The sequence below is a fragment of the Dasypus novemcinctus genome, chromosome 8, assembly GCF_030445035.2.
Source record: "Dasypus novemcinctus isolate mDasNov1 chromosome 8, mDasNov1.1.hap2, whole genome shotgun sequence".
Taxonomy (NCBI): domain Eukaryota; kingdom Metazoa; phylum Chordata; class Mammalia; order Cingulata; family Dasypodidae; genus Dasypus; species Dasypus novemcinctus.
Window position 1 is genome coordinate 40,859,961 of NC_080680.1, and position 16,624 is coordinate 40,876,584.

At 42.9% G+C, this 16,624-nt stretch overlaps 1 protein-coding gene across 4 annotated transcripts in view; it reads right to left on the minus strand.

Annotated features, from left to right (window-relative positions):
• Window positions 1-14,523: 14,523 nt before the first annotated feature.
• The window catches only part of PIP5K1B (phosphatidylinositol-4-phosphate 5-kinase type 1 beta), a 301,860-nt gene continuing 299,759 nt past the window's right edge, over window positions 14,524-16,624 (minus strand). For all 4 annotated transcript variants that reach the window (XM_058301709.2, XM_058301710.1, XM_058301707.1 and 1 more), the window contains one exon: window positions 14,524-15,281. In XM_058301709.2, the coding sequence (XP_058157692.1) occupies window positions 15,279-15,281 (3 nt within the window). In that variant the 3' untranslated portion in view covers window positions 14,524-15,278. The remainder of the gene's footprint in view (window positions 15,282-16,624) is intronic.

Genomic DNA, 16,624 nt, shown 5'->3' on the forward strand with positions numbered 1-16,624 from the left:
TCAGTATCCTAATTATATCATACCACTGTCTTCTTGCCTCCATTGTTTTTGATTAGACATCCACATTAAGTCCTATTAGCTGTTTCTTGTATGTGATGGTTTGCTTCTCTCTTGCTGCTTTCAGAATTTTCTCTTTGTATTTGACATTTGACATTTTGAGTAGTATGTGTCTTGGAGTAGGTCTGTTCACATGTATTCTGATTATAGTACAGAGCACTTCTTAGACATATAAATTCATTTCTTTCATGAGAGTTGGGAAATTTCCAGCCATTATTTCCTCAAATATTCTTTCTGCCTCCTTTCCCTTCTCCTCTTCTTCTAGAACTCCCATGATACATATGTTATTGTGCTTCATGGTATCATTCAACTCCCTGAGCTCTCCTGCTCATTTTTCCCCCATTGTTTTCTCTCTGTTCTCTTCTTCAATTTCAGTTGTTCTGTCTTAAACATCACTTATTCTTTCTTCTATGATTTGATTTCAAGTCTGCTGTTGTAGGCCTCTTATTTTTTTTAAGGAGATATCGAAGACTGAACCCAGAACCTTGTACATGGGAAGCAGGTGCTCATCCACTGAGCTACATCCACTCCTCAATGAGAGTGGCTTTTTTGCTTGTTTGTTTTGTTTTCAGGAGGTACTGGGAATGGAACCTGGGACCTTGTACGTGGGAAGCAGGTGCTCAACCACTTGTGCTACATCTGCTCCCCTCTGATATTTTTAATTTATTTATTTATTTTTAATTTCTCTCCCCTTCACCCCCTAGTTGTCTGCTCTCTGTGTCCATTTGCTGTGTGTTCTTCTGTGACCGCTTCTATCCTTCGCGGCACCAAGACTCTGTGTTTCTTATTGTTGCATCATCTTGTTTCAGCTCTCTGTGTGTGCGGCACCATTCCTGGGCAGGCTGCACTTTCTTTCACACTGGGTGGCTCTCCTTACAGGGCGCATTCTTTGTGCATGGATCTCCCCCACGCGGGGGACACCCCTGTGTGGCATGGCACTCCTCGCGTGCATTAGCACTGCGCCTGGGCCAGCTCCACACGGGTCAAGGAGGCCTGGGGTTTGAACCGCGGACCTTGTGGTAGGTAGATGCCCTATCAGTTGGGCCAGTCTGCTTCCCTCTAAAGTAATTTTTAAAGATTTATTTATTGCCCCGCCCCCCCCACACATCTGCTCTCTGTGTCCATTTGCTGTGTGTTCTTCCGTGTCTTCTTGTCTACTCTTTAGGTGTCACTGGGAACTGAACCTGGGACCTTCTGGAGTGGGAGAGAGGTGTTCAATCTCTTGTACCACCACACCTCCCTGGTCTGCTGTCTCTTGTCTCCCCTCTGTGTCTCTTTTTGTTGTGTCATTTTGCTGTGCCAGCTCTCTGCTCAGGCCAGTTTTCCATGTGGGCCAGCACTTCTGTGTGAGCCAGCGCTCCTGCACAGGTCAACTCTCTGTGCAGGCCATCTTGCCTTCACCAGGAGGTCCTTGGAATCAAACCCTGGACCTCCTATATGGTAGATAGGAGCCTAATTGCTTGAGCTGCATCTGCTTCCCTCATTAATTTTCTATTCAGGCTTACAAATTCTTCTTTGTGCTTGCCCATTGTCTCCTTTTTTTGTTCTTTTTCTTCTTCTTCCTCTCTTTTTTCCCCAGTGCCTTCTTGATATCCTTTATCTCTATAGCCATATTATCTTTTAACTCATTGATTTGATTTAGGAGATTTGTATGAACCTCATTGATAATTGTCTCAAATCCTGTGTCTCATCTGGGGCTTTGATATATCCTTTGCTTGGACCATTTCTGCCTTTTTATAGTATGGCTTGTAATATTTTGCTGATGTTTAGGCATCCATTATGATGGTGAGTTTACTCTGATGCTCAGTTTCTCTTGTAGGGATTTAGTGGCTGGTGTATATTACTATTGTTCTTTGTTTCTTGGTGCAACCTGTTCTAGCTCTTTAGGGTTGTTCCACTTTAGTTGCTCAAATCTGGGCCATGGATCCAGTAATGGGTTGCAGACCTGCTTCTGAGCACTTTGGGGAGGGAGGCTGGGGAAACCTGGAAGAGCCTCTTTTATTTATTTACTTTTATTTTCCTTATATGCCCTTCCTTGATCTGCCAGCAGATTGCACTGTACAACAGACCACTCAGCTGTAACCCTGATTGCAACATGTGACAGACGATTCTTCCTCAGGGCTATTCAGAGCTTGGCAAATCAAACTTTCTCAGAAGCTGTTCTCTTCCCTTAGCCAGTAGCCCCTTCCCTTTTCCCAGGTAGGAAATAATTCCACTCCTTTCTGCGTCCTCAACAATCAGATCCCATCTGTATAAAGGATGTTTGAGGGGGCTGGATCTCTTTAGTTTCCCCTGCTGTCTCTCAGGGCAAACAATGGTTTGGCCCCACCCAGCCTAGAAGGGCTACTGGAACACAGCAGAACAAATCTTTGGCCGAAAGCTGAATCACCATGGTGGCTGCTGGGTGCGGGGAAGGGGAGGAAGAGAAGAGCTGTGGAGGCATTCTTGGGACTTGGAGTTGTCCTGGGTGGTACCCCAGGGACAATTGCCGGATGCTGTATGTCCTCCCATGGCCCACTGGATGGAACGTGGGAAAGTGTGGGCTATGGTGTGGAACACGGGACACGGGGTGCAGCGATGCCCAGAGATGTACTCACCAGATGCAATGGATGTGACAGGATGATGGGGGAGAGTGTTATTGGGGGGGGGGGGGGAGTGATGGGGTGGGGGCTGTGGGGCCGAATGGGGACCTCATATTTTTTTAATGTAATATCTTTTAAAAAAATGAATAAATTGAGTAGAATTTGGGGAAAAAAAAAAAAACCCAAAAGCTGAATCAGCCTTAAGCTGCATCCCTCTCTCTCCCCTCTCCTGAGGAGGTGGACCCCTGCATGCCCCTATGTCCATAGCTGCCAGCCAGGGCCCAGAGTGCGCAAAGCTGTCTGCCCCAACAACGGGGGCATGGGAGCCAGCAGCTGCAGCTGCAGCTTTTACTCAAAGAGTTTTGCCATCAAGTTTTTCTTTTGCTTTGTCCCTTTCTCTTCTGGGTGGTGTCCAGCCTTCCCTTGGTATCCTAAGCCCTTGAACATTTATTCCAGGCTATTTCTTCCTGTCCTCTGGCTATTTTTCTGGGAGAGAAATGATTCTTGCATCTCTCTAATACTGTATCTTCCTGGAAATTTGTCTTCTTTGATTCCTATTTCAACTTATTCTAGGTATTTAAAATTACTTCTGTTTGTCATATCAAAATGGGACCAGGGACCCACTAAAAGGGTGCAGGCCCATTTCCAAAGGCATTGGAGAGGGGGACAGTAATGTTGCTAAAAAGCCTCTTTCCCCCCCTTGAAATGCATTTTCCTGGCCTGTGGATGGTGCCCCTGGCAAGCCTTTCCCCTCAGCTCTAGGCAGGGAGGAGTGTGATTACTCTTACCTCCACCTGGCAGGTGGTGCCAAAACAGTGTCTGTGGGAGATCCTCATCTGGTCCAGCTATTCAGAGTCAGGCTCCGCAGTTCAGACTCAATGATCTGAAGCTACTGTTGGCCCTTGGCCACATCCTTCCTTTTACCTGGGAGAGAAAAATCATTCTTTATCTGCTTCAACATCAGTCAGTCAGGGTCTGTGACAAGGGTGTTTGCCTTGATTGCAGGGGATGGGCATCATTCCCAGTCACAGGGGCAATTGACTCATTTTTTTTCTTCTTCACTTCTCCATCTTCCTGCCTTGTTCCCTCCTGGATTGTGGACAGTACTCCCCTGGTGTGAAAATCTCTTGATCATTTTTTGCGGGGCAGTTTCTAAATTTCTTCTTCCTTTGTTTGAAAGAGATTAGCCCTGTTGTCTCTACACTTCCATCTTCCCAGAAGTCTCCCTACTGTTTTTTCACAAAAGTCATCTCCAACCTTCTGGGGACTCCCCATCTGATTTTCTTGATGTCTTTACTCTGGTGGTCAGTTTTTCTCTCTTTTCTAGGGTTTTCTTGTTGATTGGCTCTGTGCTTAAGCCCTTCTTTCAGACTTGGTTCAACTTATTTTAGACTTTTAGGATATCTTGTGTTTAAACGACCAGATTCTCTCAGCTCTTATTCTTCTGATTCTTGTCCTGGATATATGGCACAGTTTTTGATATTATTCTCTTTGTAGAATTGCTTTACCCCCAGGCTCCTCCTCTGGTTATATTGATCTGTTTTGTTTATTTTTTGTCTCTCTATATTTTTAACACTCCTTTTATTATTTCTAGCTCCTTTTATCTGATGGGCTGATTTTGGTAGTCTGGAGTTGAACTTTCTAAATCAGTTTCTCCCAGTCCAGACCAGCCTAGTGGGCGATGAAGTGGTTGTAGATCAATCCCAAATGCTCTGGGAAGGAGACCTGGAAGAATACCAGTCTTTCCTTTGACGGTTCCCTGAAACTGTTGTTTCTTAGTATACCCAACAGAGGTGCTCTCCAGCCAGCTGTTTCCTGCAGTCCTAAGGTAGTACCGTGTCTTTAATTCTCAACTGACTCAGCCCCTGCCAAGGCTGCAGGCTGCTTTTGGCCAGGGAGGGTTGAAACTATTGCTCAGACCCCAGATCCTGTGATCTGAATTCTCTTCCCAACTGCTGCAACTGTGCTGGGCCTTGTCCCCCCTACCCACCTTTTCTTGGGGGTGAGCTGCCCTTCAGCAGTTTGTTCCCCACTGCCTCAAGAAGTTACTGTATCTCTAAATTAGCCCTGCATCCTCCCCCGCTGGGTATGGGCTTGGAAAAGAGGTGGCTGGCTGCTTTCTGACCTGGGTGTGTGGAAACTGTTCCCCTCTGCCCTAAGAAGTTACTGTGCCTCTCAGTCAACCCCTGTTCCTCCTCAAATTTCTCTTTTAATCACTCTTAGCCTACTGGTCCTGTTTCATAGATGCCAAGTATTCTATTATCTTTGAATATGTAATAATTGTTGCTTAAAAGTTTACTTCTTGGGGAGCAGGTATAGCTCAGTTGTTGAGCACATGCTTCCAATGTACGAGGTCCCAGATTCAATCCCTGGTACCTCCTTAGAAAAAAAAGAAAGAAAAGACGTTTACTTCTATCTGCATAGTCCCTGTTTCTTCCAAGCTCCAATTTTCTATTTCACTCTCATGTTAAGAGAATTTCCTCAGATGTTTAGGTTGAGTGCTTATGATTAAATAGGGAGACTAAATGCTCTGAGTGCATAGGGGTTGTTGCTGGCTTCACTGTAGGGTGAACCAATTGTTGGGAAAGCCCCAATGTCATTTTCTTAAAACCCTCCCCCCTTGGTAGGTAACTATGTAATTTGTAGTCTAAACGGGAACATTTTTGAAAACGGGAGGTTATTATTACTATTACAATGCTTGAGTGTCGGACATAAACTCAGATATTCCAGGCAAACTAGAGGATGGTCACCTGCTTCCTGCTAGTGATATTTCTCAGAGCAATTTCATCCATCTCCAACATGAGTATTCGAGGTCTATATATCTGTGTCCTAGGAGAAGAGCCCTGTGGGTTCTCATCATTCATGCATGCCTATAGACTCAAATGGGAAGGGACCCAAATGTCCAACAATAATAGAGTAAATCGTAGTATAGCCATACAATGGAATATACTACTGTTAGATTCCAGGTTAAAGAGGCTTGGAGACCAACCAGGATTCAGGCAGGAATTTAATAGATTGCCAGCATGGCGGGGGTCTGAAGAGAGATGTCAGCCTGTCTGACTGAGCTGGGAAGTACCTTTTGAGCTGGTGGAGTTGGGTGGGATTGGAGATGGACACGAAGATATGGGGTGGAAAAATACCAGGCTTGCTCTCCTAAGGGTAGGGAGTGAATTTCTGAGGACTCCCTCATCGTTGGGGGAGGGAACGTTCTGTGTTTCGGCGGGCGTGTGAAAAGAGCAGGGGCCAGAAGGGGACGTGTGGTGTCTGAGCACATATAAACTCAGGAGGGAAGATGCGACATTCTAACATTCCCAGCTTTGGTTAGAGAAAATTTAAAAAGTTTGAAAGGGGAAGGTGAGGGAAGCGGACTTGGCCCAGTGGTTAGGGGGTCTGTCTACCACATGGGAGGTCCGCGGTTCAGACCCCGGGCCTCCTTGACCCGTGTGGAGCTGGCCCATGCGCAGTGCTGATGCACGCGAAGAGCGCGGTGCCATGCAGGAGTGCCCCCCATGTGCAGAAGCCCCACGCGCAAGGAATGTGCCCCATTAGGAGAGCTGCCTAGCACGAAAGAAAGTGCAGCCTGCCCAGGAGTGGCGCCGCACACATGGAGAGCTGACACAGCAAGATGACGCAACAAAAAGAAACACAGATTCCCGTGCCGCTGACAACAACAGCAGTGGACAAAGAAGAGCACGCAGCAAATGGACACAGAGAACAGACAACTGGGGGCGGGGGGAAGGAAAGGGGAGAGAAATAAATAAAATAAATCTTTAAAAAAAAAAAGAAAGGGGAAGGTGAGATTCTTCTGGTTATTTCCTGCTGTTATGGGTTGGCGTTGGATTTTGTTGTTGTCCCCCTTTCAGTGTTGACATATTTTGGCCCCTGTTTCAGCGTCTGGTTCAGCATTTCCTGCAGCTGGAGAAGATCAGCTGCATGATTATGGATGGCATTCTGGACCATTGTTGGTATAAACTGAGTTATTGCCTGGAAGATGTATGGACCTGCTGATATGAGGAGAATGAGAGTTATGAGTGGGGTAAGGATGGGAATTAACCATGAGATCTAGGGTCTGTTGTGAGTTTTATTCAATGACATTAAAAACCAGTTTAGGCATAAGAAGAGTTTACATAGACACACATGGAGTTTTAGTGGAAATAGGAAACCTTAGATTATTAAGTGTGGTTTCATAAAATATTTTTGAGTGATTTTTATTTTTCATGGATTTAAGATTCCCAACCAGTAGGGCTGCATAGACCTATGGTTAAAATGATTTTATTTTTCCCAGTTTGCATAGTTTGAAGCATAGGCAACAACAAGTTATTATTACTTTTCATTACGGACTCCAGGGTGGCTGGTATTCCACATAGCGCCCTTAGATTTCTTAGGCAGCAAATAGTAGCCGGCTGGGTACAAGAGTCTCGTTGCAGTGTTTGCAGTAGTGAAAGCATACCTTGCCCCTTCCGCGAGCGGGAGGGGACTGATGTACAGTCGTCAAAGTAAGTAGGATGAATATTCGTGTGTGATGTCCATGAGCTGCTGACGAACAACAGGCAGCTGGAAGTGCTGCTGCAGGGTTCAGTAGCCATGATGTCTGTTTATTCTGCAGAGCCACTGTGGCTTCTTAGGGTTTGATGGCACGTTTCTGGATCTTCATGAGGGCATCTGTCTTTTGTTTTTTCTTTATTTTTTCTTTTTGGTTTTTGATGTTATTTTATTTTTTTAATAAAGCTTTTAAAATTAAAGTTAATAGATCACATAGAACGTTACATTAAGAAAACATGAGGTTCCCATATAACCCCCACCCCACTCCCCCACCCCAATCATTTTTGTAAATTGTATTTTTTTAAATTATTTATTTATTTTTTTAAATTACATTATGAAAAATATGAGGTCCCATTCAACCCCACCGCCCCCGCCCCCCACTCCCCCCACAGCAACACTCTCTCCCATCATCATGACACATCCATTGCACCTGGTAAGTTCATCTCTGAGCATCACTGCACCCCATAGTCAATGGTCCACATCATAGCCCAGACTCTCTCACGTTCCATCCAGTGGGCCCTGGGGGGATCTATAATGTCCCGTAATTGTCCGTGAAGCACTATCCAGGACAACTCCACGTCCCGAAAACGCCTCCACATCTCCTCTTCCTCCCGTTCCCCACACCCAGCAGCCACCATGGCTACCGTTCCCACACCCATTCCACATTTTCTCTGTGGACATTGGATTGGTTGTGTCCATTGCACATCTATGTCAAGTGAGGGCTTAGATTCCATATGGATACTGGATGCACTCCTCCCGCTTCCAGTTGTAGACACTCTAGGCTCCATGTTGTGGTGGTTGACCTTCTTCAACTCCATGTTAGCTGAGTGGAGTAAGTCCAATAAATCAAAGTGTAGGAGCTGAAGTCTGTTGAGGCTCTGGGCCTGGGTGTCATATTATCAGTCCAGAGATTCAAATCCCCTACATATATCTTAAACCCAGCACCGACTACAATTCCAATAAAGTAGCATGCAAGTCTTGTGAAAAGAGATCCCCTCTGAGTCCAATTCCATCACGCAGAAACACCAGGTCCAAAGAAGGGCTATCTGTCATGGCAGTGAACCCCTTCTGCCATGACCATAGAACCCGTGGGTCTCTTTATCCCTCAAAAGAACCAATACCTGGGGTTGTATCTACCTTATCTGTCTCTTAGACTCTGTTCAATGTATATTTTTGAAGATACATACATCACAAAAAAGGTTACATTATAAAAAACATAAGAGGTTGAGGGCATCTGTTTTAACAGTCTTGAGAGGGGTGTTAGAGGAGTGGGCAGGGATATGATAGACAGTTACCTGTTGCTGCCGGCAGGTATTTCAGATGTCTTTCCACAGATTTCTTCTTCACAGAGGGTGTTTTATAACCGTTCATTGTTTCTGTCTTATTTCTAGTATCTGCAGTCGATCTCTGGTTAGAGATGGCAGTGTTTAGAGTGACCAGATACCAATGGGTTAAGCTTTTTACTTGCAACAGGGCATAGTATGCTGCACACAGTTTTTTTTATTTTTTATTAAGGGGCTATTTTGTAATTTCGTCTCTTTTACAATTATGATTACAACCTAAAGGTTATTTTTTTTAGAATGTTGCCTCTGCCACAAACTTTACTTAAAGCTAATGTTGGTGCTGGCTGCATTTAATTTACAGGGTAAGTTAAGGTTTACCCCCTGACTGTTTGAGCCTGTCATTATTTTAAAAGCATGCCGGGGGGGTGGACAGTTCTTATTTCCATGCACATGCACAACTTTTTCTGATTAACATACACAATGATTTTAACATTTGAGCTAAAAGAGGATGAAGGGTTTTTAATATTTCAACAATTACAAAAAATTATGAATTGTTTTGGAGTTTGTGATGTGGGAAAACATTGTAGTTTAACAGCACTTAAGACTTTAACAGAGTAGGAAGGATGATGCTGTTTGTTCTAATTGTTTGCCTATTTTAGACCTTTATGATAAGATACCATTGTGTCTGGTGTTTTTTGAATTCTGTAAAAACAATGATTGGTTAACATAATATTATTAATATAACAAAATGGGGTTATAACTACAGATTTTTCACACAGCCAGATTTTGTCACCAGGCTAGGACAGATGGTTGGGCTCTGTGCACAGCCTTGGGGAAGCACTACAAAATCCACTGTTGGCTTTTTCACATGAAGGTGACTATAGGCTGGTTGGACTTGTCTGAGGAGATACTAAAGAAAAGATTTAGCAAGTTTTAATAGTAATATAACATAACTGGCAACAAACTAGCAATATTTGGGACTGCTGCATACAGCAGTAGTATTATTTTAATTTACAATAAGATGTTGTTTCTATGACACATACTATTTTTTTCCCCCAAAGTAAAAGAATAAGTCTTTTGTAATAGTTTGAAATAAAAAAGATACTGTTCAGGATTTGATTTTGAGAAAGTAGAATGTTAAAAGCTGTCAGGTTTGAACATTATGTTCTTTTTAAACAGCCTAGGAAATGATAAGTTTAAAGTACAAGAAGCTATTTTTGTAAAACAGACTTTCTTTGGTTTTTTTTTTTTTTTTTTGTACACCACCTAAAACAGACCAATGATTTAAGAAACTCTGAGAAAGAGCAAAATTTTAACTTTGCATCAGTATATTATTTGGTAGACACATCAAACCTTACTCAACTTTAACCATAAAAATTTCTTTTCTGTGCACCTTCTGCACTTTCTGTATTCATTCAAGTTTTGTCTCACATTTTATTCTTTCTTAATAACCAGCCATTTTATCTTAGGACAAAATTACTGTCTTTTTCTTAAATAATGAAAACACATTTTATATACCTTTCAAACTTAAGTTACTAACACAACTTTGGAAACTGTTTCAAAGCAAACCTCTTATAACATACAATTACCATAAAAATTTAACAAACTTGTCATATTAATGATTTAATTTGGTTATAACTATTTTATAATTTCAAATTAGTATCCATATTTATTAATATAAGTGCTTATTTAATTTTTGGCCATTTGAATAGAGCTCTTTTTTTTTTTAATGATTATTTTCTTTTTTCTTTTTTTAAGATTTATTTATTTATTTATTTAATTCCCTCCCCCCCCCCCCCCCCCGGTTGTCTGTTCTTGGTGTCTATTCGCTGCGTCTTGTTTCTTTGTCCGCTTCTGTTGTTGTCAGCGGCACGGGAAGTGTGGGCGGTGCCATTCCTGGGCAGGCTGCTCTTTCTTTTCACGCTGGGCGGCTTTCCTCGCGGGCGCACTCCTTGCGCGTGGGGCTCCCCCACGCGGGGGACACCCTTGCGTGGCAGGGCACTCCTTGCGCGCATCAGCACTGCGCATGGCCAGCTCCACACGGGTCAAGGAGGTCCGGGGTTTGAACCGCGGACCTCCCATATGGTAGACGGACGCCCTAACCACTGAGCCAAAGTCCGTTTCCCTGAATAGAGCTCTTTTGATCATTTTCATTTGTCAATTTAATGTTACCATCCAAATATATTTAAAATATACACTGAACAAACAGACCAACAAAAAAAGTTAAGACACACTAACAGAAACATAAAACTCATCAACCTGACTCATAATTTTTACTCTTTTGGTGTGGCTGTTTTTAAGTTTTCCATTATTTCATATCTCTGATTTTACTGTTTTTAAGATTTTTTTCTGGAATCAATATGCAAACTTGTTCTTAGAAACACTTTTATTAGTAATCAGCAACCAGTTAAAAACATTTGAGCAGTATAAATTCAGTTAAGCTTTAATTCAGCAGTTCAGATAGACATTTACTGTATGTATTTTGGATTATTACTCTTTAGGAATACACTTAGACTTAAGTTCAGGAGTAAGCTAAAGGCTTACTTGTCAGAGGTAATTGTAAGTTTGATACTTTGAAGGGCATCAGGAGGGACAGGATATTGGGGTTTGAATGGGATGTGGGTGAGGTTTTTGAGTTGAACCGTGGCTGGCTTGTGATGGGCATCAATGATAGGAATTTCAGTGTTTCAGATTTCCAGATTGGCAGAACTTGACGGAAAAAGGGAGAGCAGGGCAGGGTACTGGGGGTAGGTCTGTTAGAAAGAGAAGGAAGATTCCATGTGGGCTTTGAGGAGAAGGAATGACTATTTGTGCTCTGAACCTGGTTAAAATGTTTCTTTTAAGGACTGGAGTTAGATAGTGGGGGAGAATTAAAATGAGTGGGTGAATAGGTGGCTTTTCGGGGAGTATGGAAAAAGAGGGGTTGCCAGGGTTTGTGACATTATTTCATCTACCATCACTATGGACACCAAGGAGCGAGTTAAAGGTTTGGGGAATTTTGGAAGGACAGAGTCAGTGGCTTCTGTTTTATAGGAAGTGAAATTGGCTTACCTGCCACCATCAGAGTTACCTGAGGCTTTGCTTGGAGATGGGCGTGGGGACTGTGCAGTTCCTGGCCACCTTTAATTGTCTGTTGCCGGTCCCAGCAGGTCTGGGAGGTTGAAGCTGGGGGTTGGGTCTGACTGGGTGTCCAATGCCCTCTTGCCTTGAGAGGCCTGGGGACAGTCGGACCTCCAGTGGCTGTTCCTGCTTGCACAGATGGGCATGGCCCTGGGGGTTGTGGGTTTGGTTCGGAGGCTGCTAGTGAGACCTGTGGTGGTGGAGGCGGGGTATGATCAGAGGGGTTTGAATTCAGAGGAGGGGTTTTTGTATGCAGGAGGGAGCTTGAGTACCGAGAAGAAAGATTTGGTAGGTAGTGCGGCATTGCCAGAGGGGGAATGGTTACAGAGAAAGAAGAAAGCCTGAATGTAGGGACTCTCAGACCATTTGCCGCTGTGCTGGATAAAGTTCTCAAGGTCCTGGAGAACTTCAGTGTCAAAAATGCCATGTTCTGGCTGTTGGCTTTTGTTGTTTAACTTATATTGAGGCCAAATGAGCTTATTTCTCTTCTGGGATAGAGAGTTTTAAGGTTGCAGAGGAGACACCCCAAAAGGATTTCTTTTGGAGGAAGAGATTGGGAATTTGTCATGGTTGGTGAGGTGTGAGTGAGTGTGGAGACCTTTCAGGTCTTTGGTTTGCAAGGGGTATGGAAGGAAAGGAGCAAGCATCCTCGAATCTTTCATTTCCAGACTTGTTAAGGGCCAGAGGGTTTGTGACCAAACTCAGGACTGGGCATTCCTGGAGCCGAGAAGGTCAGGTGATGGGGACAGTTCCCTGATGATGGAGAGGATCACTGACCTAGTGCTAGAATTTCCAGGAAGAGGGAAAATGGACAGGACCCTCCAGAGAGGTTCCAAAACTCACCCAAAGACGAATCTGTGTCCAGTGTTGGATGGAAAAGCTGCAGTAACAAGGTAGAAGATTGCTATGGATTTGGAGGGCCTCAACGAGGCCTCCCAGGTTTCAGCACCAAATTTTAGATCCCAGGTTAAAGAGGCTCAGAGACAGACCAAGATTCAGGCCGAAGTTTGTTAGGTTGTCAGCATGGCAGGGGCCTGAAGAGAGACATCAGCCCATCTGACTGAGCTGCGGAGTACCTTTTGAACTGGCAGGTTTGGGTGGGGTTGGAGAACGGCATGAAGATATGGGGTGGAAAAGTATAATGCTTGTTGTTCCAAGGGTAGGGAGTGATTTTCTGAGGACTGCGTTATCATTGGGGGAGAGAATGTTCCGTGGTTCAGTGGGGGTGTGAAAAGAGCAGGGGCTGGAATGGGACATCTGATGTCTGAGCACATAGAACTCAGGAGGCAAGATGTTACATTCTAACAACTACATGGCAATGAAAAAGAATGAGCTTCTGCTACACACAACAGAAATGAATCTCACAAAATGTTGAACAACAAAAGTTAGATACAAGAATACATACTCTATGTTTTATTTATATTAAGTTCAAGAACTGGCGAAACTAGTACATGGTGATGAAAGCTGTAATAGTGGTTCCTTTTGTGGGTGGCATTGATGGGGATGGGGCAAGAAAGAGTCAGCAGGGTTGCTGGAAATGTTTCCCATCTTGATCTACATGCTTGTTACATGGGTGTCTGTATATGCAAAAACGAGGTATAAAATTCATACCTGTGTACTCTGCTGTATATGAATTGCCAGTTATTTTAAAAGGCTACAAAGTATTGAGGTTTTCTGAGGTAAGTGAGATGACTGTAGGCTGACCAGGGGTGGTGGAGGTGGGGATTATTGCTTCACGACATTGAAGTAACATTTGAGTTGGGCCTTAAAATAATGGTTCTTAACATTTCTTGGGTCAAGGTCTTTGTGAATTTGATGAAAATTATAGTTTTTCTCTTCAGGAGAAGGCATACCTAACTTGTGTATATTATTTAATGGTCCTATGAGTAGTCATCCAGGCATCTTCTAGAAATTCATCTAGATATCTGGATCCCGGGTTAAGGACACCTGCTTAGATAAATGGGTAAATTTACAAATGGAAAGGGCAACAGTGGGATTCCATCCAGTAAACCCTTTGGGAGGGAGGAGTACTAGGGAGGGAGAGGCAGATAATACTTGGTCATCTGTTTCTGCAGAATTCCCTGTTGGCGTTTTCAGTTAAGATAACTAGATTCCCAGTATTGACTCTGCAGGTACAATTGCTACTTGTGTTGAGTAGCAATGGCTCCAGGCAACATTTACAAAAATGTGTACCACGTTTGCTTGTAAGAATCAGTTTGCTTTAACTTGAAATATTTTACCCTGAGCGTTTTACTCATCAGAAATGACTTTATGCAGCCTTGCTCATTCTGTTTTGGAGTGATTTTTCTCCTATCACACTGATTATGTAGCCTCTTAAGACTCTGTTGCTGGGAACACTCATCAGGTGTGGTAGTGTGTATTGTTTTTTCAGAATATTTGCTGCCCCTCTCTGCTAGGTTCATTGCTATGGGAGAAGTATACTACCCGTCCCTTTGACATCAGACCTGTCATTGGCTTTGACCAGTGAAATGTGAGAAGTCAGGTAAGCCACATTGAGACGGAAGCTTTATGAGCTTCTATCATTTGTTCACCATTGCTCTTTTTCTTTTGCTACAATATTGGCAGAATGGGGGCTGCTTCTGTATTCCAGAATGAAAAAACCTAGGGGAGAACTGCTGCTGTCCCGTAAATGTGAGTGAGAAAAAAAACTTTGTTGGTAAAGCCACTAAAATTTTGGGGTTGTTTGTACTGTAGCATAACAAAATGAAATTTGACTAATACATCAGTATATCTGGGAAAGACTCTTGGACGAGTTCAGTAGAGTCTGCTATTCAGTTTTTTTCCTAGGACCCAGAAATTTTTATGTTACATTATTCAGTTTATTTAGGATTCTCATATCTAAAACTGAGGTGCAACGGTGTTCTTTTTAGTTAATAAAAGAAAGGAACGTAAAGGCCATAAATCACTAGAATCAAGTATTACAATTGAGAACAAAATATTTTATTTCTCTCAATAAAACTATAGTTTACAGTAGTATTTACTAAATAAATTATATAATTTCTCTTTTACAAGCAATAAACTAAATCACAAATATTTCAGAGACAATATATGTACACAACATAAGGCCTTTTATAAATAGCTTTGCTTGTCTCATTTCACTAGTAAACAGTGAAAAACTCTTATAGAAGCTAGATTTCTATAAAGTATATGCAGACCTATTACACTGATCTTTAAATGAAACCAATTTAAACTTTTAATGACATGAGTTATGATTATAATTTTGCAAAAAAGAGCAGAATTTATACTTCATCATTTTGCATGGATGGATTTTTAAAAAATATATTAGCAGATTACATATGTTGCTTATGTATAATCACTGGATACATGCAAAATAAAACAATGCAAGAGTCAATAGGAAAATAGCACTTCTAAGTCCAAAAAGGTGATTGGCAATGGTATAGAAAGCAGCTTAAATCTAGTTCATGCAGTTCTTCACAGTTCAGCAAGCAACAGCAAATGATAGAATAGTATGGTCTTTTTCACATCACATCTGCTGATCAGTCTACGGACAAAGGCTCCGTGACATCTTGCAAGTCTTAAGTCCAGTTGATTATTACTCAGTGTGGAGTGGGGCTCAGCCAAGCTCCTCTGGGAGTTCTGGAGTGGAGAAACTTCTTTTCCACAACAGTGTGTTCATGTCTCATCCTTCTGCTTAGGTGATCACCATTTTTACTTACTGGGGGAAAAAAAGAGAAAGAAAGCAGTTGAAGAATAGGTTTTGGCATCAACTTACAACTCCACCCAGTGAGTAGGAATACAAATTCATTACTTCTCCTAATAAGTTGTGGGTGGGTAATGTGCCAGTAGAAGTGGGGTTCATTAGGCTTGAGATTCTTCTGCAATGGATAGCACAGGCTTTTCTGGTGAATCCACACTGGATAGCACAGGCTTTTCTGGCGAATCTGCAACAATGATTATTAAGTCTCTACTACATTCCAGCACTGTGCTGGGGACTTGGAAGGAAACAGGCGTGGGCCCTGCCCTCAAGCGCACAGGTTGCAGGGGAGGTCCTGTGGTCCACCAGGCCTGAAGCCGATCACAACAACCTGAACACGGACTTGAAATCGTGACACTTGTGTTCATTTCCAAAAAATATCTCTGTGGCCAGGCAGTAGAAATAAATAGAGAATATTTAACCTAAAATGGTAACCACTGAAAGTCAGAGCCAGTTACCTCAAATTGTCACAGTTCTACCAAGATATACCTGGGGAAGTGTAGTACCATGTTCAATTTTTATAGATAGAAACATTGTGGTTAAATCTACCAATTCTCTAATTATTACAGCTACATGCACACACATTTCTTAACCTTCTTTGTGCTTTACTTTTTACATCTGTAAAATGGGGGTAAATAAACCCTACTTTATAAGGTAAGAGGGATACCTTTTTCTCTGGAGAACATAGTGTGTGTGTGCACGTGTGCATGATGAAGTGCATGTGACACACGTACAATTTAGTACAGTTCCTGGCATATGCCAGTGCCCCCAACGTGGTAGTAAGAATGGTGGAGCTGAGGTGTCTTCTGCTGAGAATCACTGATGAAACCAAGTGGTCCCAGAGGCTGGAACTGCAACAAATGCATGAAGCCAGTTTTACCTCAAGTTGGAAGTGCTTTCTAACCAGAGTGAACATAGAGACATGAGTGGTCACGGAAGGAGGGGCAGCTGCTGTCATTGAGGGGTCAGGCCGAGGCTGGATGGCTGTTGGGAAGGGCTGAGGCCCTCGAAGCCTGGGAGCAGAGCAAGGGGACCCGGCTGGCACAGGTGGTTGCATCAGATGACCACCAAGTGTGTCGGCCACAAGGATCTATAAAAAGTGTTTATAAATTTCTACCACCAACTAACTCAGAGTAAACAGTTGGTGATTTATGCCACAGGAATTATCTGAAAAAAAAAATTAATGCTCTGATACCTCTCTCATAAAATTATCTAAATTTACAACTTAATATAAAAAACAGGGTCTTTTGGCGAGTGGATGTGGCTCAAGCGGTTGAGGGCCTCCTTCCTATATGCAAGGTCCC